We start from the raw sequence: 24,839 nt of genomic DNA, 5'->3' as shown, positions 1-24,839 counted from the left end.
TTTTCTGCCCTATTTTTGAAATCTATGTTTACTTAAAAATGAAAAAAAAAAAAGTGAAGCTAATGCAACTTGGTAGCTGAAACCTGGGTTTGGATGAAGCAGACAGCCACTGCCTGACTGCAGGCGGTTCTCCCAAAGCTCTGGTCCTTCTGTTTTGGACTCATCACTCCATGTCTGCATCATCTCTTAACAGTGCATCATGGATGCTGACACATTTAGTGTTTCCCTTAAATGGATGAGGAAAATCAAACATTGTCAGTGTTTTGAATAAATATGCATGAATACTGAGGCTGAGACAGAGGAACTAAAATCTGACCAGAGAATTGAAAAGCACAGTTTCCCCACTAGGTAGCAGACTAGGACAGACGACCTTTGGAAGAATTCACCTGTAATCACCCAAAGAAAACCTTTGTTCTCTCTGTTAGCTCATTGTTTTTCCTTTACAGCACCAAGTGTTTTTCATGTGATCAGACCATTCACATGTAAAGGTCTGATATAATCTGAGATAAAACTAGCTGGTCAATTTCAACTTACTTATCTGCAACTTAAATGCTAATATAGGTTTCTGTGTGCTTCCCTGGTGACTTAGTGGTAAAGAATCTGCCTGCCAATGTAGGTTCTATCCCTGGGGGAAGAAAGTGGCAGATGGAAATAGTTATAAAAGTAAAACTATTTTTCTATTTTCTCATGCCTTTCTTCTTGGCCACAAAATGGCTGCTGCACCTCCAGGCATCATGTTGATGTTAAACAAAGAAGAACAGGGTAAGAAAAGAGGAAGAGTGGTACTAACTGTATGCGCTCTTACCAAGAAGAGCAAAAGTCTTCCAGAATTCTGCTTCTCTCTCTGATCAGGAGGCTTAGGGCTAATTTCCAGAATGGTATCACAAGGCCATTAGCTGGGAAAGCATCTACACTAAAGGCCAGAAAAAAGAAACAGGCTTGATATGACTGGAATCAGCCAATGAATAATATCTGCCAAAGTAAGTTTTTATCTTGGTTTTTTCATTTGTGCATCTCCTTCTTAAATTCTCCCTCTTTCCCTCCTGCAAACCCATTCCCCTCTTTGTTTAGAAAGAGGTAAAACTGAGAAAAGTGATAACATGAAGAGTTGCATCAGGAAGTAAAATTTGTTCTAGAAGAAATTATAAACGTGCAACAGAGAAAAGAGCATAGAAGGACATGAAGCAGGATATCTTTATTAGAGCAGAGGAGGTCAGAGGAAAAAGGAAATACTGGCTTGAGCAGAGTGGGATGAAGGGAGGCTTTCAAGCTTTAGTCAGTGGATTAATTTGACAGCACTGCCTTTTCCAGAGGCAGAACTCATTTTGTTGAGTCTGAAAGGAAGCACCACAGACAATGCACTTTCTTATAGGTCATTTAATTACAGATTATCACATAAGAGTTATTGTTTTTCATGTCTACAGAGCAAACAACAAAGGAAGAGGTTTGTGATACTCACAACCTATTTTTAAATGATACCTATTCAAATATTACCTATTCCATGAATCCTTAATGAATTTTTTCCTTAAAAAAATCATAACTTTGAATAAAATTTCATAAAGCATCATGAGGATTTCATACTATGACCATTAAGATAGCAATAGTTCTCCCCAGGAGGCCAGGTCTCTTGGCTTATTCAGTTCCTGACTCTGTCCTTCATCTGATCCACTATCAAGTGGGCCCCCTTTATACCGTTAAGTCACTGATGACTAAGTGTTCAAATCTTTATCCTGCTGGGAATTTCTAGTCACCATCACTCTCACTGGAACTGCCACTGTCAGATGACTCACTACTGTCATGCTTTTTAGGGGGGCGAAACCTCCTATTGGAATGGGAGTTCCTGTAACCCCAAGTGCCTTTGCTTTGTGACCTACCCTTGTCCCGTGAGTAATTATTTTGTCTGTGGGGTACGTAATGATTTTTCCTGCTGTGTGTTATTATGGTTCCCTCATTATTGGGACCATTATGGGAACCTATTTCATTTTTAATTTCATTATCAAGACCATGAGAAGGAATGAGCTGGCCCTGACCTTTGCTTGTACTAGGAAATCTTTGTTTTTCCTTTGAGGTCTCTTGATTTCTATTAGAATGTTCTGTACCTTTTCTGCTGCTACCTTTGCCATTTTTTGGAATTTCATTATAATTAGTACTTTCAGCTCCATCACTACTGCCATCTTTTCTTTTGTCTTTTGAGGGTACATGAGGGTAATGAAACTCTATTTCCCCTTGATGAGCATTTTGGCTGCCGCCATCCACTCTATTTCCTTCTTTCCCAGGGAGTTTCTTAAAATCGGTGCTACCTATGATGTCATTGCTGCCCTCCACTAGGCTTACATCAGCAGTATTTGCCTCTTGGGCTGTTTTAACCCTGGTTCCAGTAGTTTTTCTGCCATTCCTTTCTTTCTCTGGGATCTCATTATAACCTGGCCCTCTTGCATCAGGACTAGTGGTCTCAGTTTCACTTGGAGTGGAAAGCTCTGTTTGAATATCTGTACCTTCTCGGTCAGGATCAATAGCATCTCCTTTACCAGAAATGTCCTTGAAAGGTGGACCATCTCCACTGAAAGGAGAGAGATCATTATCTCCTCTCCCTTGAAGATCAGGGTAACCACTGCCCTCAAAATCACTGGGGATTTTTTTTACTTTGGGGAGCTGTTTTAGATAGTCCATGTTGTGTTGGATGAGGTGGATTGTTTTTCTTTTTACCGGAATATTCTGGGCTGGGGAATCTCTTTGGCGATTCTTAAGTTGTGAGGGGGCTTTAGCATAGTTGGCATCTGCTGGAATTTTGCCTTGGACATTCCTGGGTTTGTTCTCTTTGTTTTCTTCCCCCAGGAGTTCAGTCACAGTCCTGGGCTCCATTCTGTGGTGCATGTTATTTCTGACGAGAGCTGCGCCGTATCCTTCTTGGTTGCGTAGTTTGCGGATTGCACTACCTCTGTCCTTAGCCCCGTGCTTCCCGGTCGATTCAGGATAAATGGACATCTTTAGGTCACTGTGGGCATTTTCTTTGTTACTGATACTGTAGTCTTCATTCATTGACTGTTTATTTCCCGGAAGATTTTGAGATTTTGTGCTTTTGTTATTTTCGTTGGTTCTAGGAAGGAGCAAGTCTTTCTCTTTTTTCTGGACGATGTTTTCTTTAGATGCTGGCTCTTGACTTCTCTTGCCAGAATGGGGAAGAGCAATACCTTTGTTTTTTTCTTCCTGCTAAAGTGTAATTTTCAATATAAAGTGATTATTTTATGTTAAATTTTTAAAATTTAATAATTCTTAGGCAATAATGTTTAAAATCCCACCAGAGATTTAATAAAAAGAGTCTTTTAACTCAAAAGAGATTTGTTGGTAGAGATAATTTTGAAGTGGCCAAGTTTCACAGAAAAAGAATGAACGAGGCTTTAAGAGTGGGTGAGATTCAAATACATGAAAGGAAAATGGTGACACTATCCTAAGAATAAGTAGCATATTCAAATGTTTGGAAACAGGAAACATTTGAAAGATAATATGAATAAAACTATAAGACTGGAGTAGAGAAAGCCAAAGAGAAAAAAGGAGAATCCTAAAGAAGATAAGTAAATTTGGAAATATAGATTAAGGCCTGATTTTAAAGGAGGATCTGAATTTAAGGAAGACAGACTGTGGTCCTCACCTTGTGACCAGTGAGGGATTTCAAGTGAAATGGAGTTCCTCTTTCAAACATGATTATTCTCTCTCTCTCTCCCTCCCCACACCCCTATCCTCTCTCTTTGTTTGGGCCCTGGTCTTCAACGGTATAAATATTTTCCTCTCTTCTTTTTCCTTTTTTTTTTTTTTTTAACAGAGGACATACAAATAGAAGAATGTAGGTAATACTAAGCTTCTGACATTCAAACAAAGGATTTTGCAACAACTGTTGGTGACCCTAGTTATTGCCTGAAAAGGTAATAATTATCTTTATTTTCTTCCTCTTCTGTCATGTAATAAACCAAATTAGATAGTCTAGATCAATAGTTTCCAAATTTAGCACTTATCAGAACTATTTGGAAGGCTTACTAAATAAAGATTGTTGGACCCAGTGGCCAGAGTTTGTGATCCTGTAGGCTTGGAGTGAGACTCTAGAATCTGCATTTATGACAAGTTCCCAGCTGATGTTGATGCTGCTGGCCTGTAACCACACTTTAAGAGCTACTCTTCTAGATCATAAGTTTAAGTAGTGAAGGCCCAGATAAGAAAAGCCCCTGAGAGAATAATGGGATGAAAAAGAGAGTGGGAAAGAAGAGTGTTTATGCTTGTATCTCAAGGTTTCCTTTCCGGGAAGGTCTGTAAGGATGCTGCTTCATAGACAGCACCTTACCAACTGAGGTACAGCCAAGGTGCAAGAAGGTTGAACAATGTGGTCAGGAAGAAGAGGGACTGAGATTGATTTTGCCCACTCCCTCTTTCTCTGTGGCACAGGCTAGATATGGAAGCATCTGAGAGTTTTCAGGAGATTTCCAGAGGGAGTGAAGTAGCTCTAAAAGGAGCAATGTATTTAGATGGAGCATATATACTAGGAATAATGTGAGACATATGCAGACAAAGAGGGAGCTACCTTGTTAATCAGATCCAGGAGAGGCTGAATCCCCACTGTCCCCTCCATCACCCTCCCTAAGACTGTACTGTTTGGTCCTAAGCTATTGTAGCCAATGACTTGGCAGGACAAGCAATATTGTCCCTTCCGTGTCTGAGGATGCCATGACTTCCTCTCCACTATTGTATAAGCCATGTTTGTACATGTGGTATATGGTATGTAGTGGATTAACAGAAGGAAATGGCAACCCACTCCAGTATTCTTTCCTGGAAAATCCTATGGTCTGTGGAGCCTGGAGGGCTACAGTCCATGGGGTCGCAAAGAATTGGACATGACTGAGTAACCTGGGCACATGTAGTGGATGGTGTTAAGCCTTACCTGACTCCCTCGTATGCATGCTTGCCATCTTAGGGGGAGATGGCAGAAGTGAGGATCCGAGCATTTTTATCCAAAAGAGACTGAAGACTTAAAGATTAGATAAACTTAATTTAAATAGGTTGAATTTAAATTAATTTCCGCATACTCCCTCCCTATTTATTAACACACGGGTAGGAACTCTTGAACAACAGAACAATTATAGACAGAATAAATAGCATACTTTCCCTCCACCTCAAGCTTGTAAGGTGAGCTAAAATTTACAACACTACTACATAAACCTTTGAACTGATGGGTAACATGAAATCAAAATAAGAGATATTTATTGATGGACTGAGACATATAAGAAGTTGGGCTGGTGTTTCATGTTCCAGGCAGTACCTGATGACTTATTAAATGGCAGAGGCAGTGGTCCTACAGGGTTTATGAAGTGTGGGGCAATGTGGTGGGGCAGAGACCTCGTATTCAGTCAGGGTTTACACAGACATACAGTGTCAGAACTTCAGGCAGAAGAATTTGGTTTTATTTTATAGAGGAGGGAGAGGCAGTGATGGTGTCTGAGCAAGAGAGTAACAAGGAGGAATCAAGCTAAGAAAGAACAGTTAGGAGTCTGCTGCAGTGTCTAGGAATGAGATGTGATCACTTGGATTAAGATTATGCCAAAGAAAAAAGTTACAAAGAAAAACCTTCTACTGGTGCCCAAATAGAAGAAGGGGAAATGGCAACCCACTCCAGTACTCTTGCCTGGAAAATCCCATGGATGGAGGAGTCTGATAAGCTACATTCCATGGGGTTGCAAAGAGTCGGACACAACTGAGTGACTTATCTTTCTTTTCTTTAATAACTAGAATGTTGACATGCAAAAGTGAAGGCAAGAAAAAAGATAACTTTTATATTAGACATATTGCTGTTGAGAGGCTATAGAATCTGAGCTCCAAATGCGATATTCAGTTAGAGACAGAGTTGGGTGTCTCAGCCTTCCAGCCCACATCCTTCACACATATGACCTATGGTCAGCTGGTCCATCCTGGAACATTTTATCAACTAATTGCTTGTTACTTTTCATGTCAGATCATGTCACTTAAGGATATTCTAAAATTTTTTTTCAATTTTTTTTTTAACCTGCAACCAGTAACTAGGATTCCTTTTTTCCTGATGGAACAGTCATTAAGGTTATTTCCTCTTTCATGTACAACCCTTCCAGGAAAGGAAAGGTTTCCTCCATATTCACAGAATGCTTTGTCTTCTCTAGGTTGACATGTGCAGGTCACTCTTATTAGGTCACTAGATTCAGATCTGTCCTCAAATAGGAGTACTGTTCTACTTGGAAGTCTGCCTGCTTTTATACATAAATCTTATCAACGTTGGAGGCAGAGGGTAATTGTCAAGATAAAAATGATTTATGGGGGTGTCTTCTGTTCTTACAAAGCTGGCTAATATGCAGTACACAGACATTCCAATATGTAGTGTTTTTAAGATACAATTTGAAATGACTTATTTTGGGGAGTTATTTTTTACTAATCTTTAAATAGTGGTAGGTATATTCTGAAAATAAGTAAGGTTTTCTCATGAGGGAAAATATAATGGAAAAACTTGATAGTGAGTTATTCGGAATAAAAAGTATTTTAAACATTTGACTTAAAACATTACATCCGGGAAAGTTTTACCTGGACCTCTATACTTTCCTTTGCAACCAAGTTCATCAGCTCACTGCTAATAGAAACTTTTGAGTTAAACAGGTACACTATAGTAATCCCTTCTTAATTTTTTCCCCTTCCTATTCTGAAGGGGGAAGTTTTGTTTTATATTTGATGCTTTTACTGCTTTTGAAACAGTAACATGTATACTAATGAACTGTGTAAATTTCTTTAAAGATCAAACAGCGTTCTTTTATAAAAAAGTTAAACAACTTCTAAATCATGGTATATGATGGTAAATCATTTTGCATTTGCTTATTTCAATTGACTTCTGATTGCACTGTTGATTGTATGATGGTTGAACAGTGAACACATCCATTGGCCAATCTGCTTTCCTATATCCTGCTTTCCTATCCATGCCTTGGCTCACATTATTCTTTTCATGGAGAATAGTCTATCCCACACAAATGTTTGCTCAAATCCTACTCATCCTCCAGCTCAATTATTTCCAATATATAGCTTTCTATGAGCATCAGTTTAGGAACTAATCTTTTCTGCTCCAAGCCCTAAAGCATGACTTTTGGGGGTACCACTCAGATAGCACTTTCTTTTTCAGGTTATAACCATTTTTGTAAGCACCTTTTACTCTTTTCTAACTCTAAAATCTTGGAGAGAGTTAAGTTTTCTCAATCATTTATCTCACATAATATCTTGCACAATAGGAAGCACTCAACATATATTTGTTACAACCAATAAGTTTAAAAGACACTGAGTCTTAGAGATGTTAAGTCTTAGAGATGCATTTAAAGAATACTGAGCAGAACAAAATAACATTCTGAAGGGAAACTGCTACTTTTATGGGGAATGAAGCCAGATTTGGGGAAAAAAGTAAATAGTCATTTTGCTGATGGCATTTTAAACTGTTTCTAGCTCTTTGGCCAATGAATTTACAAGAAGGGACTGAGTGAAAAGAAGTATTGTTTTATTCCAGTGACAGAGCGCTTATTCTTTCTCTTCCAAGCATCCTGACACAGATAGTGTCATCTGTAGAATGAATTTAAGGGACATTAAAATGTGTCACTTTTTCCTAAAAAGGTCAAAATTATTTCCTTCTAATCCCCCCCCCCCATAAGAGCATACGATACAGTATGTCCAGAAAACCTCCTTATAAAGGATCAAACTTTTCAGTGTGATGAAATGCAGAGACATTACACTGCTGACAAAGGTCTGTATAGTCAAGGCTGTATAGTATGTGTCTTCCCAGTGGTCACATTCAGTTGAGAGAGCTGGACCGTAAAGAAGGCAGAACGCAAAAGAATTGATGCCTTTGAATTGTGGTGCTGGAGAAACTTTACTTTACTCAGAAGCAATAACATGAAAAACTCATGGGTGTCTGGGGTCCACCAGCATCACATGTGCTGTGGCAAGTCTTGAAGCAGGGCAGGGTTTGGGCCAGGGCATTAGGTGGCCTGTCTGTGTCAGGAAGACTCTGGGACACAAAGGTCCATAGCAGAGATGCTCCAGGAGCCTGGGACCAGGGGAAAATGACAAAAGCACCAGCCACAGACAGAAACTCCAGATCAGACAAAAGTAAACTGTCTCCCTTACAGTTTCTCCTGGTGTTGATCTAGAGCTGGCTCAGGATAAGGATCACTGGGATTCGGCTTACCTTCACATCAGTTTGGTTTTTCCTTCCAGACGAGGTGGAAGCATACTTAAACATATAATACCCATGTTTCTCATGGTGACCCTTGTACGTTATCTACAAAAACACAACATTGTATTAATGTGGGTTTATCTCTTAGTTAGAAGTTTTCTGGCTCTCTTTTTAATAATACAAGATATGTTTAACTCCGGTGAAGTCTACTTATGCATCTAACAGATGGTAGTACTTCTGATAACCACAGGAGGGCGTATGTCAGCCAGCTCCCGAAGAGAGCAGCTTGTTTCTTTCTGTCTCTAAATCGGTTTTCCTTGACGATGAGTATCAAACAGCTCTCTCCCCCAGAGTGTATCAATTTTACTATCAAATTTCAATGCAAATGGAGAATTGGTAATATTTTCAGGTAGGAGAAGGCAGGGGGATGAAGAAAAAGGCAGATTTTACAGTATTCATGCTGATGTCAAATTGGCAAAACTCACAGCATAAACATTCAGGCTCTTAAGCTTGTAGTTTTTGCCTTTGTAATTTTAAGCTAAGATAGAGAACAGAAGATTGTTAGTTTTTAGAACAGAATTTTCTGAGACTGCCAGGAGAAACCCTGCTAGGCAGAAGTAAACTGCAGTTTGGTGACATGAAATGCTGAGAGGTCTTGTTTAACTTTCTGGTTGCATGTGAAAACTAACTCCATGTACACAGACTTCCTCATAAAGACTTGTTAACTCACTTCCCTTTGTTTTCTCCTTCATTTATTACTTTGTTCTCATGTACATGGTTCTAGCAACATCCTAGAATTTTATCCCTCTGAAGGAAGAAATCACATGATGAGAAACAAGTTCCCATTCAGAAGGCTTTTTTCTTTTATATCACACATTGTGTGAATTAAAGGGCCAAAATTATGTTGTGTAATTTTCCATTTCCATTCTAGGTACACAAGAATATTTTGACAGTTAAAAATTTCCCCATATTGACTTTTCTCTTTATAGAGTTGGAAGAGGTGTATTTGAGAATAATTCTGTTTACCCTCTGTTCTTCCACACAGTCTTGCTTCGTTTTCTCAGCCTGTGGTGGCAATGTCTGAAAGGAAACAAGAAATAAAATGTCACCAAATATTTCTTCTTTCATTCATTTCTTCAAACAATAAATGTCTCCTTTATTTTTCTCTCACTCAGTGTTCAGTTCTCAGTCACTCAGTCACATCCAACTCTTCGTGACCCCATGGACTGTAGCCCACCAGGTTCCTCTGTCCATGGAATTTTCCAGGCCAGAATACTAGAGTGGGTTGCTATTTCCTCCTCCAGGGGATCTTCCCAACCCAGGGACCAAACCCAAGTCTCCTGCATTGGCAGAAAGATTCTTCAATGTGCCATCTGAGAAACCTTTTTCTCTCACTGGGTTATTCAATGTAGAAAATCATTCTGACCAAAAGAAGATGGGCACATACATCACATTTGTTTCTGCATTGAAGGAGGGTGCTGACCTTCCTTCCCTAGAGGGAGACAGTGCTGTCTCTACTACAGAACCTCGTTCAGTGCGGGAGAATAGCTGAGTTGGGAGGGGTGGCCCTCCAAGTGAAAAAGCTTAGATGTCATTTGTATCCACTGAAAAATTTTCCCTGGCACACTGGGAGTATTTCGTATCAGTGAACTAAAATCAGAGTTGAGTGATGTGTGGATTGTATGTGCATTGATTGTATAAGTTCAGTCATTGCTATTAGAATTAGGATATGATGCTCCTGATGGTCCATCAAGAGTGAAACCATAGCCCTGCACGAAAGGGGAAGGAATACACTGGGGAAGGGACTTTATTGTTGCCAGTCATCTGGTCAGTTTTTTCTTTCAGGGAAAGGGAAAATGACATTTTGAAAGATTATATTTTACAGAATGTGAGTTATGGAATGACACTATGAACCATTAAGCTTTCCATGACTTCCACCATCAAAAACCCAGAATTTTACCTAACAAAAATACCAAGAAAATTACTTTTTTTCCAATTTCATAGTAATTTTTATCCCTTAAGGGCATATTTTATAATTCTACCCTTTATTGCTCCCTCCTTTTGTTGGTTCTTATACGATCATGTACATGTAAATTTAGAGCATTGTATCGTTCCTCAGAAATATCAAAAGAGCTTAAATAGTTCTGGAAATGGGGCTATAGGAAAGAAAAAATATTAAAAAATGCTATAGGTACCTATTAAGCAAAAGAAAGAAATGACAGTTTGGGGTATTCAGTATCTTCTTACAGAACACACATGTAATGTGTTAAAAACTTACATGATAGTATAGAGCACCTAAATGTAGTTCACAATAATAAATCATGAACTTATAACAAAGTAACCTGTAACAAAGTCTTTATGGTCTAATTGCATATTGATGATTATTAATTGAATTGCATGGCCCAACAATCATATTTTATTTTTTCCACTTAAAATTTGAAGGAAACAAGAATGTTACCCCTAAATGTGCCTTTTAAAAATGTGAACCATTTAAAAAGTCTTCATTGAAATTGTTACAATATTGTTTCTGCTTTATGTTTTAGTTTTTGGCCACAAAGCTTGTGGGATCTTAAATCCCTGACTAGTGATCGAACCTGTACCCCCTGCATTGGAAAACGAAGTCTTAACCACTGGACCACCAGGGAAGTCCCCTAAATATGCCTTTTTGACATAAAAATTATTTTCAGCTGAAGGCAATTAACAAGTAGAACATGTAGAAAAAGTTTCCCCTTTTCTGCCTAAAGGTAGGGAATAAATTCTCCTTTTACTAGAGACAATCTCTTATCAGTCTAGAGATGGCACAGAGGAATATGCAAACAAATCTTGTTAAACTAATCTTAATCTTCCTAATTAAGGAAGATAAGGATTAGCTAATCCTATCCTGTTTGTCCTGTCAGTTCTTCACAATATCTTATTACTTTGTCTAAATGGTATTAAAAACCTCCTGCCCTCATCATTTCTTTCAGTCCTCATTCTTTTGTGAAGGCTTCCATGTCCATATAAAATTATGAAAAAAATTTGTATGCTCTTCTCCTGTTAATCTGTCTTTGTTGGTTTCATTTTCAGACCCAGCCAGAGACCCAAAGAGGATTGAGGAAAATCTTTTCCTCTCCTAGAGTTTGAATTTGGATTATATTTCCAGAACATAGGTAAGTGGCTCAGTATACACTGATTTCTGATAGCACCAATCTGTAATTAAATAATTTAGATAATTACCCAAATAGAATCCATATCTGGAAGAAAACGTCACATATAGTTATTTGTAATTCCAAATTTGTCTCTGTATCCTTGCTGAACCTCTTTCACTTGAAATCTGCAGCTCTCCTCCTCCCACACCCCCTCCCCACCCACTTCGCAGTTCTGCCCTTGAACGTGGCTCTGAAATGGAGATGGCCTTGTTTCCTTCAGAGGAAGAAGACTGGCATCCTCTCTTGACCAGTGGTCAGTGGATTGGTGTTGACATAGCACATTTACCGGAAAATATTCAGAGATGCTTCTCCAGCTGTTGTTTGGAATGTATTGCTCAAAATAGACCCATCCTCAGCTGGTGGGATTGAGCTGGGTCAGCAGGACCCGCTCCATCCTCCTCGTGCCTAAGCACATGCCTCTGTGGCCCTGACTGAGCAAAGTCAGTTGTGTGTGTTGGGCCTGGAAGATGTCTATTTTAAGCTGTACGCACCCCCACAGGACTGTTAGAGCATGCATGCTGAGAGGGGACCTGTTTTCTCAACTCCCACTCTCCTCAGCGGTTGGCGTGGCTCATGCTTGTCAGTGGTTGCTTACCCACTCACTCAGGGCCTGTATGTAAGTTCTTCTCTGACAACAGAATGACCACTTGCTTCCACGCTTCTCCAACTGAAGAGGTCACCCTGAGAAGTTAGGATGTTTTTCAGACGTTATCTTATTAGCACTGTGTCTCCTTGGCAGAAAATATCTGTAACACTCAGCATTTTCACAAGACAAATTAGTCACATCCTGAGTGCTCATCTGGATGAATCAAGAAGAAAAGACACAGAAGGAAACTGGAGCTTGATTTGGGTTAAGCTGTGAGGAACTTCTTTCCATCTTTAGCCTCGCTGATGAAGAGAAAATCACTAGCAGAATCTCACAGCGTTGGAATGTTCCAAGAATTACAGAAACGCTCTGGTTCCTTTGTGTAGTCTTGCAGTTATACAGTCTAGTTGCTTAACTGTAGAGCGTCAAACTCTTTTGTATTTTGGTAAAATATTGAGAAGTTCTTTTGACATGTTACAATTTGAGTATATTTGCTCATTAGCATTAGCTGATTGAAACACTGTGGCTGGCTATTGGTTTTCTTAAAAATATTCTTTCTGGTGCTTCTCCAAAGGCAACATGTGGACATCTTGTAATTCTTCTTACATGTTCCTTGAGGGCCTCCTTGGTGACAGACATTTGTGCAAAATGTTGAATGCTTCATCTGTGTTTGGTATTTTATTGTAACTAAACTAGGTAAGTCCTACTTGTTTACAAAGATGTTGCTTAAAGGAAAAAAAATAGATAAAGAGAGCAAGAGATTATATGATGTGCAACTGAATTTGTAAATGCTTACTGGTGCTGCCAGGATCAGGCTGAAAAGGAGCAGTTCCAAACAGAAGATTCGCATCTTTGAGAATCTCTGTAAAAAGACAATAATATTTCACCCCAAAGTATTTCCAGTTGTAGCCATAAGAATAAATAAAACACAAAAGTCTATACAAACATCCATCCCCTTAGCAGTCCATTAGTCCATTTCCTTTTGTTTAAAAAAAAAATATATATGTATATATGTGTATAATTTAATATATATGTATATAATTTAAATCTAAGTGTAGAAACTTTAAGAGCTTTCATATGTCTAATCATTCCAATGTGAATGTGAAAATTGTCCAACATTATTAAAACAATATAGAAATGAATTTATAGATATTTATTTACTCTATTGTCAGCCCAAACTTTTCCCTTTTGTCTTTAGAGAGAATTTAATTGAATTATTTGTATAATTCAGAATAATATTAAGCAAAGAGTTAGTAAACTTGAAGGTAGTAATAGCAATATAATTTGAACAAGAGTGGGAAAAAAGATTTTTAAATGACCATTCTTTTCTTTTAGCCCTATGTAAGTGTATTCAACTTACTCAGGGACCTGTGTGATGATAGCAATGATCAACCCAGAATTCTATGTCTCAGAGAGGAAGTATAGCAAAAATAAGAACTAGGATTTTAAAGTGAGATTTGTGTTTGACTTCTTGGCTCTGTTATTTAATAGCCAAAGGACCCTGGGCAAGTCATTTAAACTGTCTAAACTTTGGTTACCTTATTTGTAAGATGTGAGTAATATTTGTAGCTATATCTGATGAAAACACTCTTAGATAGCTCTTTACACAAAGCCTGGCACATAGTAAGTGCTCAATAAAGGTTAGCTATTGTCATTGAAACAAATAAACAGTTGAAAAATAACATTAAGTTAGTATAGCAACTCATAACAGACTAAATGAATCTGCCAGGATAGCAAACTCCACTGTGAGGAATGAAATCTTGTTTGCTATCAGCCTGGTGCCCAAATATATAGCCTCATTCTCATTAGCAAAGTATATGAAGTGGGAGCCACCTGTGGTCTGGAGACCAAGACAATTTATATAATACCTAACATTTACTGAAAACTAAAATGAGCCAAACACTGTTCTAAAAATTTGACATGTATTCAATTATTGAAGCTAACAATAAGCCTGTGGAGTTGGGTGGCATTACCGGTCCTGTTTTATAGATTAGGAAATAGACACAAATTCAAATAATTTGTCCCAGGATTCCTAGGTGTTCAGAGGCAGAACCAGGATTAGCAGCCAGGCAATGTAGCTCTAGAGCCAGACTCTACACCACCTTGAATAAGTTTCTATTCTTTTATCTTATTGCAGAACAATCTACATGGAGTTGATGTAAAGGCTAATCATAGTATTATATTGGGCTCAACAAAATGATGGTTAAAAGACTAACATTTTATTATGGATAAAGGTACATGTTTATATTTTAGTAAACATGTTAAGAGAATCTAGTGAGTTTATTTAAGTCTAGAAAGCCAATAGATTGAAAAAGAAAGTTGACATAACTTTGGATGACTCATCTGTTGGTTTTGATACTAAGTATTTTACTAACTACTACACAGACATATTACAACCAATATGAAAATTAAAAATTTACACCACTCTTTGGTAGTACTTAAGAGAAAAATACTTTTAATAGGAAAAATAAGCTAAATACTGTTGTAATTTTCAGTCATTTCAAAGTAAAAACTTTGGTGAAATAAATAAAACTATTAAATATATTCTAAAATCCTGGGCTATTATCCTCTAAATTAATGCAATTTTAAGAACCTTAATCCTAATCATGATTTAGCTTCTAAGCGTTCTAGAGATCAGGGCAGTATAAGCCATGTATCTAATGACTTATGCTGATGAGTAGAAATATCAGCACGGATAAGGTTTGAGAGCATAAGGCTGATCATATTATCCTTATTCTGTCTTACAAGCAAAAGTATAGAGTAAAATTGAAGTCTTTGAGTTATTGTGGAGATTGATAATATTGGTAGTCAAACCAGAGAGAAAACTGCTACCAAGCCACAAATTTTAGTTGTTCATTTCTAGAGCTTAGTAACACACTTTCTTTTTATAAAACAAAGCACTAAATATTACACAGTTGTGCCCACTGGAGAATACTTTCAATATGCATTTATTTTCAAAAGTAATATTCCTACCTGAATGGCATGCATCTTAAAAATGTAAACTATGTTATAAGGCTATTTGCTATCAAGAGAGTCAAGTTACCTGGGGATCTTTGACCTTCAGAATACCTGGTTTCTTCTGCAGGATTAGCAGTCTTTGGGTATTTTGCTGAAATTTAAAGTTTGTTAGAGTACCCAATGGCCAATCAGCACTGGCTCACTTAGCACTAGAAAACAATTTGCTACCAGTGCCCACAGATAACCATAGGGGGCAGAGTAATTTTAATCTAAAAATGTTTTTGTGGTAAAAAGCTGCTATCAAATGTTCCAGAAAGTGGGATAAACAGAAAATATAAATACTTCAGCTTGGTATATTATGTTGTCAAATAATTAAAAGTGATTTCAGAACTATTAGTTCTGGCTGAGTAACTCGGAAGTTTACAAATAGAAAACATTGTAGCTATTCTTTTGTGTGGAAAGTTTGTAATTTCAATTGTGTGCCTGAATGAAATTCAGCAATATTTAAGAAAAATGTATTGAGTGCCTATTATGTGACAGGCATTAGGGAAACAACAGTGAACGAAACAGATAGGAAAAAGAATCCCGGTCTTCACAGAGTTTATATAAGCTGGTGGGGACACAAGCAATAAACAACATAAATAAGTAAAATACTTTATGTTGGGTAGTGACACAGACTCAGTCTAAGATGAAAAAGTGTTGCAGGGAGATGACAATAACAAGCACTGGGAGTGGGAACATTGGTGAGATTTTAGATTAAGAGGCCCAGGAAGGCCTAGTTGAGAGGGTGGCTTTCCAGTAAAGCCCAGTAGACATATGACTTTCTAATGGAAGAACATTCTAGGCAGAAGGAAGAGAAGAGGAGACTTCTCGGGAACAAGAGCCTGCTGGCTTGTTCCAAGACAGGAAAGAGGTCAGTTTGGCTGGATGGACTGCAAAGGGGAATAGCAGGAAATGAGGCCAGAGGGGTATTAGATGGCAGATGATGTAGTGCCCCTGGGTCATCATGAGGCTCCTGACTTCACTTGAGTGAGAAGGAAGCTTTTAGAAGTCTTGGGAAAAGGAGGAATTGAAGGAGGGACTGAGTAGGAAAAGGCAGAGTCTGGCAAGCAAGCTTTTGCAGTAATCCAGTCATGAGACATTTGGGACTTGAACCAGAAGAGATGGTGAGAAGTGGTCACGTTATAAATTTATTTTGAAAATAAAGCCAGTAGGAATGACTGATATACTGGATGTGGCTGTGAGAGAAAATCAAGAGTCAAGGATGGCACCAAGGTTTTCACTTTGAGCAACTGGAAGAATAAAGTTACACTATGGTATTGTTATGGGGGAAACTGTAGAAGTGGTTTAGAAGGAAACATTGAGAGTTTGGGTTTGTATGTGAATGTTATAAAATGGTCAATTTAGGACATTGACTTTTTCAGTGAAACAAGTAGCACATGCATATTGCAATAAGCATTTTTAGGACAGTTGTTTGGTCCAGCCTGCCTGCCAAAATCATGATTGCAAGAGTTCAGGAGGTTCCATTTAGTTCCATATTACACTACCCGGAGGGATAATTTATGTTAGAATTTTATGTAAAACATCAATAAAAGATAGTGTAAGAATTTTTTAACTCACGCCAAACAATAAGAATTACGTATGAAGTGGAGTGAAGTGACAGCCACTCAGTCGTGTCCGACTCTTTGCGACCCCATGGACTATACAGCTCATGGAATTCTCCAGGCCAGAATACTGGAGTGGGTAGCCTTTCCCTTCTCCAGGGGAATCTTCCCAACACAGGGATCAAACCCAGGTCTCCTGCATTGCAGGCAGATTCTTTACCAGCTGAGCCACATGGGAAGCCCAAGAACTACCTATAGCTTAACACTATTTAGCAGACTATAAATGATATGTAGTGAGATTTCAATGTAAGCTCCCAATTTCTTCTAACTTTCAAAACAGATAAAAACCAAAAGAAAACAAGCACAGCAGCCCTTGGGTGGCTTTAGCTGAGAGAATGATTTCTTTTCTAGTTCAGGCTGAATCCCTGTTTTTGCTTTCCCAAATTCTGCAGATCCTCTTCTGAGTGTCTGAAGCTGGTTCTTACAACACTTGCCAGGATTAGAATTTTAGCTCTTGAGCTGGGGCACCTGTTGATTCACAAGCATTTAACCATGAAGTTTAGAGTATTTGAACGTTGTCATTGACAGTGGAGATATTTAACTGGTAGCTTTGGAGTCAAACAGACCTGAGTTCAAATACTGACTCTTACCTCTCGTTTGCTGTGGTCAGTTTCTTAAGCAACTAAACTGAACTTCTGTAAGCCTCAATTTCTCCATCTGAGAATGGAGAGCTTGATAATAAGCTAAACTTTCATTGAGTGATTACTAAGATCCAGGTATTATTCTAAGTGTGGTCTTTAACTCACTTAATGTTTACAAAAACTCTGTATTGTAGATACTGTTACTATCATTCTGATTTCAGTGATAATACATAAGCAATTATGTGAAGTGACTTACTTAAGATCATATATCCAGCTAATATAAACAGCCAGAATTTACAATTTGGCAATCTGACTCCAAAGTGAGGTTTGAAAACCACTGCACTGTACTATCATCTCATAAAGTCAGCATAAACATTAAATTGACAAATGTTCTTAATTCTAAACTAAATGATAAATACATGATAGCTACTCATCCCACCCATTCTCCCATCATTATATAGTAATCCAGTATTCAGATGACATCCTTCTGTATCTCCTTTATGTCCTCTATTTTCCTACCATGCGTCCTTTTATGACTCATTTGATAAGGGAAAAAAATAATCAATGAAATAGTGAAAGAAATAATAGAGTTGAAGTTTAAGAGCATATGGTGGGCTATTTCCCTAGACATCGTAAATATTAATGACCAGAATTTCAGCAAAATGTAAAGGATTTGACTGATACAAAAAAAGGCTAACAAGAAAATGGAAGTAAAGGGAAGGAGAGGCCAACCAATAGTGTTCAGTCAACTGTAAGACTGAATAGAAGCATACAGCTACATAACACATTCACAAATTTCTATAACAATTAGAAAGTCAACAATGTTTTAAGGTTTTGTCCTCTTATTATTGTAGAAGAGGACTAGAAAAGAAATTTCCTGAACTAGAAAAGAAATCATTCTCTCTCCTTTGTTTTTCCTTCTTTTCAAAAAATTTTAGTGTATAAGAGATTTCCCCTTCATTTAAGTGATGAGAAAGTGTTTAATTCTGTCTAGATGAATCTATGTTCTATAAGAGAAAATTCATAGAATATTAAGAGAAAAGCTGACTTAGCTACCGGTCCTACCAAGGAGTAAACTGGGAGTAGCTAAATATATATGCACTCCCAAAGCTAAAATGAATTCAAAGCTCAAAAAATAAAAATGCAACTTGAGCTTTAAATTTAGAACCTACAATTGACTAAAGAAAAAAAAGAGAAAAAAAATTGAGCCTATTTTGGCTGAAAGTTTGCAGAGAAGAAACCATGGGGGAAAAACAGAGAATTTGCTGAAGTTCTGTGAAGTAGAGATGTTACATCTACTGTCTTAAAACTTGCCCCCTGATTGAGCTTGAGCTTCAAAAACTCAACATAAATTTCCGAAATGTTTTTCTGTAATAAACAGTTTTGCCATAACATTTCTTAGGAACCAAAGATACAGACCAGGGTTCAGTAAAAAATGTTATCTAGCCTCACACTATTTATATTTAATTGGACAACAAAGTAAAATAAAATTAGGAAAGAATAAAAAAGAACAGGAAATAGACATGAACCCTCTTCTGATTCTTGGTTCATGGCTCAAGATGATGCACCTTGCTTGGCTTTCCTGGGGCAGCCTGACACATGGAGTTGATCTTCAAAGAAATTTTTAGATAAAAATAGTCCACAAAACATATTTCATCTTGTGCTGATTTTTTTTATTTCTTATTCTTCACTTGATTGAGAACAATCATATAAAATATGAGCTGACTAGTAACCTACAGTCTATTCAGTTACTGGACCCTCATCTAGGAGTAAAGCTATGTGTTTTTGTTTTGTCTTGTTTTGTTTTTCCATCTATTTCTGGAACCTCCCACCTGTCTTCTCTATACTTGTGCTCTAGGTCCAATTATTTTGATATGCATTTCTAAAAACTTAAGATTGTAGGAACTCTTTTTATCTTGTGAGATGTTGGTTCCCAACACATTGTTAACACATTAGATAATACAGTTCTCTGTATCATTGCAGGCCTTTAGAGGTATGCATATACTATACATATTTCTGACTAACTAAAATAATGCTCTATTTTCTAATTTATGTACACAATAAATATAAAGAGTTTTCCCTCCTGAATCAGTGGGGGGTCTTTACAGTGTTGTGAATGGAGAAGGGGGGCCCTTGTTGAGCATCTCCTCTTTACCATATGGACCCTTAAAGACATGTCAAGGCTGAAGACTTGTCAAGGCTTTAGGCATTTCATAGAAGAATTATTCCCTATTGATTTCCAGAAGTGAGTCTGAAATGGGTCTGTTGATGCTTGCTGTGTTTTTAGCAGAAGGAAACATTTCTGTTTTAAATATGTTCATTCATGAGGATCAATATTCATCCTGAGTTTTAGAAAGTTCACTTTTTAAAACATCACTTAAAACTTTCTCATCTACCCCCAAATTATGTTTATTTTTGGTTTTATACTTTTTTTCTCTTGGTGTTTGGGAATTTCAACAGAAGTACATACAAATTTCAGCCAGATATGGAACCACAAAGAGTCACGGACAGCGTGAAGCTAGCTGTGTTCGTTGCTCTAGGCTATTTGTTTACAATTCAGCTATTACTAGCAAAGAAAGATATGTCAATATAATTTACTTTTATTTTTATATTAGAAAGATGTCTTATTACACCTTAAAGTGTAACTCAGAGGGTGTGGTTAAAATGTAATTACAATGACACCAGACTTTTCCTTCAGGACATGGTGACATTACTGGAAGTAGCTGTAAAATTTTGTTGTGTGACCTCAAGGGGGAAATATCTTTCATTCCCAAATAGTCCTTGCCATTTTGTTTTACAGGACCAAGTATCCTCTTAAGAGACAGAACATGATGACATATACCAGCTAGTTTTTCATTGTATTGGACATATGCTCTTTTCTTACCTAATTTGGGCATACCTAGTCTTCTCAGTTTTTAAACTTCATGTTTATCTGTATTGTGTTATCATTTTACTTTAGCTCTTTTCCTATGACTATCTTAATTTTCACGAACCCAGATTGTCTCTGTGCTTGTTTGTTCTTGTTTCAGTTATCTATTGCCATGTAACAAACTACCTCCAAACTTAGTGGTTTAAAACACCCATTGATTATTTTCTCTCAAGTGTCTATAGGGTGACTTGGCTCAGCTGTGTGGTCCTTACTAGATCTCTCATTTGGGACATTCAGACAGAGTGGGTGCAGGAATTCTCTGAAGACTTAATTAGGCTACACCATCTAAGATGGTGCTTTGGTGCTTCTCCATATGACTTTCTCCAGTAGAACCAATTGAACTTCTTATATGGTGGATCAGGACTTAAAATAACTCCATGGATTAAAAGCTCTTTAACTGGGGCTTCCCTGGTGGCTCAGTGGTAAAGAATCCACCTATCAGTGCAGGAGACACGGGTTTGATTTCTTATCCAGGAAGATCCCACATGCTTCTTGCTAACATGGGTCAGCAAACTTTCTCTGTAAAGGACCAGATAGTAAATATTTTGTTTTTGCAGACCATGTGGAGCTCGTGTACCACAACTATTGTGCCTGTGCTCTAGAGCCTGGGAATTACAAGTACTGAGCCCACATTCTGCAACCATATAATTAACCATAGTAGTGCTGATTTGATAATAACTCTTCCTATACAGCATAAGTAATGGTTTATGTTATGCTGTTGATTTTCTATAACTATCCTACAGCTAGAATCAAGATTAAGCTTTCCCTCAGCTCCCTAAGAGGTGAGACATACCTGAAAATCTGTCATGAAATTTCAAAAGATAATTAGGATAATAAAAATATTATCTTCAATATTGTTTATTAAAGATAAATCGCATTCTTGATGTGTTCAGATTGGGGAAGTATCAGAAGCATTTTATTAAGTGGCTGCAGAAAAGAAATAACTCACAGATTGCTATACCAAATACCAGAAATTTTACTACATGTTTTGTGAGTTCATTGATAGTTGGCTTGTATCCAAAGTGATTGCTGCTGCTGCTAAGTCGCTTCGGTCATGTCTGACTCTGTGAGATCCCATAGACGGCAGCCCACCAGGCTCCCCCGTCCCTGGGATTCTCCAGGCAAGAACACTGGAGTGGGTTGCCATTTCCTTCTCCAATGCATGAAAGTGAAAAGGGAAAGTGAAGTCACTCAGTCATGTCCGACTCTTAGCGATCCCATAGACTGTAGCCTACCAGGCTCCTCCATCCATGGGATTTTCCAGACAAGAGTACTAGAATGGGTTGCCATTGCCTTCTCCGATCCAAAGTGATTAACAACAGCTAAAATTTTAAATTGGGCTTCTCAGGTGGCCCAGTGATAATCTGCCTACCAATGCAGGAGACACGGATTCAGTCCCTGGGTTGGGAAGTCTCCTAGAGAAGGAAATAGTAACCCACTCCAGTATTCTTGCCTGGAAAATCCCATGGACAGAGGAGCCTACAGTCCATGCGGTCATAAAAGAGTCAGACACAAATTAGCAACTAAACAACAACAACAAAATTTTTAAATTAATCAATTCTTTATGGTTATGACTTTATATAGTCATCTAAAATGGGAGTTAGCAAACTATGACCTGTGGGCCAAATCTGGCCCAACATTTGTTTTTGTATATAGAGTTTTATTGAAACACAGCCATGCATATTTATTTACATTTTGTCTATGGCAGTTTTTGCTACAGTCACAGATTTAAAGAGTTGTGACAGAAGTTGTGACAGAAGCCATAGGCCTGCAAAGCCAGAAACATTCATTATCTGGTCCTTTACAGAGATAGTTTGCTGACCCATAACTAAAATAAAATAAAAAGGTTGAATTTGTATTTTTTAAAAAGATAAGACATAGCACAGTGAACTCTATTTAATACTCTGTAATGGCATATATGTGAAAATAATCTTTTAAAAAAAAGAGTGGATATATGTACATGTATAATTGCTTCACTTTGCTGTACACCTGAAACTAACAAAACATTGTGAATCAACTATACTCCAATAAAAAAAAATTAGAAAAAGAGATAAGACAAATTCTGTACACACTGATGGAGGGCTTATCTTCCTGGACCCTGGGAGTTATGAAATACAAGAAGGAAAGCCTCCTGAAAAAGAGCAGAATACGAAAGAATGAAATTTGTATGAAACTTTCATTCTTAGAACAACAAATCAAATTAATGAGTTTCTAACCCATTGAGTATTTTAAAGATCTAAGGGGAGAAAATATTTACAAGTACTTGTATTTGGATAAACAAAAGTGATTGCTTCATGGTTTCCTTTTAATAAACGTTGATTCTTTTTTTAAAGTGAATTTCACATTTCTCAACATTAGACTATCCTTTTCAGAAGAGTATATTTTTCTGCTTTTCTTATATCTTTATTATTTCTTCTCTTTATCATTCAGAGAGATTCACTTTACCTAGAGATGGACTGGGTTTTGTTTTGTTTTGTTTAATAAGAGGAATCCAAATGGAAAAAGTCAACATTTGGTTTTTCAGTTCTGAAGTAGGCTCTTGAAACTTTCAGCAGAAGGAGTCACTTGGAAAGCTAAAGCTTTAGTTTTGCAATGTGAAAATTTTTTTAAGAGCAGAAAGGGTGATAGAAAATCAACAGGGTCAACCACGAAAGAGGCTGGGTATAGACTTTATGTTTCAATAATAAATTGAAAAGTCGAAGAAGGATATTCAGTGCTCAGATTAAATATGGCTCATCCTGGCTGCCAGCTGGGGAGGATATTGGTTGAGGCATCATGATGGAGGAGGTAAGAACGACTTGAAGTGAGGAGATAGGCTCTAGAGGGACTACAGGGAGAGGGGCAAAGTCATCTCTTGGAAGCAGCTATCTTGTGGCTATGCTAATATCCAGACCAACCACCCCTGAAGTGTGGCATGTGCTGGGAGGCCAATTAGCATCTCATTGCCTGGTGAGGGCACACATGTCTCCATGAACTGTCTCGCAGAAGTAGCCCTCTTTCATGCCCTAGGGCCCTTCTTAGTCCATCCAAACTCCCTTTCCTTGTGTGGCCAACCTTCTTTAAATGCTCCAGGACACTCCTAAGCCTCTCAAACTTTAGTATTTAGAAGAGGCGTTTAGAGGAGCAGCTCTCTGACAACCTTGCACATCTCCATGTAAACCATATGGGCAAGAACTGACTGCAGTCTAGCATTAGTCTGGGCAAAGTGCCTTGTGATTTCTCCTGGAGCAAGAAAGGATGAGCAGCCAGCTGAGGAGATGGTCTAGGAAGACCTCCTCTCTGTCTTACAGGAAATAACCACATGGTTATTTCTCATCCACCTCCCTAGTTTCAGTTGAGTATCAGTTCAGTCGCTCAGTCATGTCCGAATCTTTGTGACCCCATGAACTGCAGCACACCAGGCCTCTCTGTCCATCATCAACTCCCGGAGTCTACCCAAACCCATGTTCATCGAGTCGGTGATGCCATCCAACCATCTCATCCTCTGTCATCCCCTTCTCCTCCCGCCCCCAATCCTACCCAGCATTAGGGTCTTTTCCAATGAGTCAACCCTTCGCATGAGTGGCCAAAGTATTGGAGTTTCAGCTTCAACATCAGACCTTCCAATGAACACCCAGGATTGATCTCTTTTAGGATGGATTGATTGGATCTCCTTGCAGTCCAAGAAACTCTCAAGAGTCTTCTCCAACACCACAGTTCAAAAGCATCAATTCTTCAGCGCTCAGCTTTCTTCACCATCCAACTCTCACATCCATACATGACCACTGGAAAAACCATAGCCTTGACTAGACGGACTTTTGTTGGCAAAGTAATGTCTCTGCTTTTAAACATGCTATCTAGGTTGGCCATAACCTTCCTTCCAAGGAGTAAGCGTCTTTTAATTTCATGGCTGCAGTCACCATCAGCAGTGATTCTGGAGCCCAAAAAAGTAAAGTCTGACACTGTTTCCACTGTTTCCCCATCTATTTCCCATGGAGTGATGGGACCAGATGCCATGATCTTAGTTTTCTGAACGTTGAGCTTTAAGCCAACTTTTTCACTCTCCTCTTTCACCTTCATCAAGAGGCTCTTTAGTTCTTCTTCACTCTCTGCCATAAGGGTGGTGTCATCCGCATATCTGAGGTTATTGATATTTCTCCCGGCAATCTTGATTCCAGCTTGTGTTTCTTCCAGCCCAGCGTTTCTCATGATGTACTCTGCATATAAGTTAAATAAGCAGGGTGACAATATACAGCCTTGACGGACTCCTTTTCCTATTTGGAACCAGTCTGTTGTTCCATGTCCAGTTCTAACTGTTGCTTCCTGACCTGCATACAGGTTTCTCAAGAGACAGGTCAGATGGTCTGGGATTCCCATCTCTTTCAGAATTTTCCACAGTTTATTGTGATCCACACAGTCAAAGGCTTTGGCATAGTCAATAAAGCAGAAATAGATGTTTTTCTGGAACTCTCTTGCTTTTTCGATGATCCAGCGGATATTGGCAATTTGATCTCTGGTTCCTCTGACTTTTCTAAAACCAGCTTGAACATCTGGAAGTTCACGGTTCAGGTATTGCTGAAGCCTGGCTTGGAGAATTTTGAGTATTACTTTACTAGCATGTGAGATGAGTGCAATTGTGCGGTAGTTTGAGCATTCTTTGGCATTGCCTTTCTTTGGGATTGGAACGAAGACTGACCTCTTCCAGTCCTGTGGCCACTGCTGAGTTTTCCAAATTT

General features: G+C 38.2%; 1 protein-coding gene and 1 long non-coding RNA gene across 4 annotated transcripts in view; one reads left to right on the top strand and one right to left on the bottom strand.

Moving 5' to 3' along the window:
* Positions 1-24,839, top strand: part of LOC145546576 (uncharacterized) — a 266,864-nt gene that overhangs the window by 139,787 nt on the left and 102,238 nt on the right. The window contains exons 2-3 of the long non-coding RNA XR_014083043.1: positions 3,821-3,920; positions 11,285-11,367. This is a non-coding gene — a long non-coding RNA (uncharacterized LOC145546576). The remainder of the gene's footprint in view (positions 1-3,820; positions 3,921-11,284; positions 11,368-24,839) is intronic.
* MEPE (matrix extracellular phosphoglycoprotein) lies at positions 1,744-12,842 on the bottom strand. Of its 3 annotated transcripts, none has more exons than XM_081593668.1 (4): positions 12,789-12,842; positions 9,245-9,298; positions 8,231-8,323; positions 1,744-3,210 (listed from the first exon to the last, which is right to left on the bottom strand). In XM_081593668.1, the coding sequence occupies exons 1-4, from the start codon at positions 12,840-12,842 to the stop codon at positions 1,744-1,746; spliced, it is 1,668 nt and encodes a 555-aa protein (XP_081449794.1). The 3 variants fall into 3 exon arrangements, with proteins under 3 accessions (XP_081449794.1, XP_081449796.1, XP_081449797.1); XM_081593670.1 differs by having other exon boundaries at positions 1,744-3,207; XM_081593671.1 differs by lacking the exon at positions 8,231-8,323.

The sequence above is a fragment of the Giraffa tippelskirchi genome, chromosome 1 (assembly GCF_054371585.1).
Source record: "Giraffa tippelskirchi isolate mGirTip1 chromosome 1, T2T-mGirTip1v1.2.pri, whole genome shotgun sequence".
Lineage (NCBI taxonomy): Eukaryota > Metazoa > Chordata > Mammalia > Artiodactyla > Giraffidae > Giraffa > Giraffa tippelskirchi.
This window is presented reverse-complemented; position numbering and strand designations above follow the sequence as displayed.

Excerpts from the sequence above, each read along its gene's own strand:
- MEPE (XM_081593668.1), bottom strand. The coding sequence starts at position 12,842 with ATGCGAATCTTCTGTTTGGAACTGCTCCTTTTCAGCCTGATCCTGGCA. Across the intron at positions 8,324-9,244 it reads ACTGTGTGGAAGAACAGAGG|ATAACGTACAAGGGTCACCA; the intron begins GTAAACAGAATT and ends GTGTTTTTGTAG. Across the intron at positions 3,211-8,230 it reads AAAACCAAACTGATGTGAAG|CAGGAAGAAAAAAACAAAGG; the intron begins GTAAGCCGAATC and ends ATTACACTTTAG.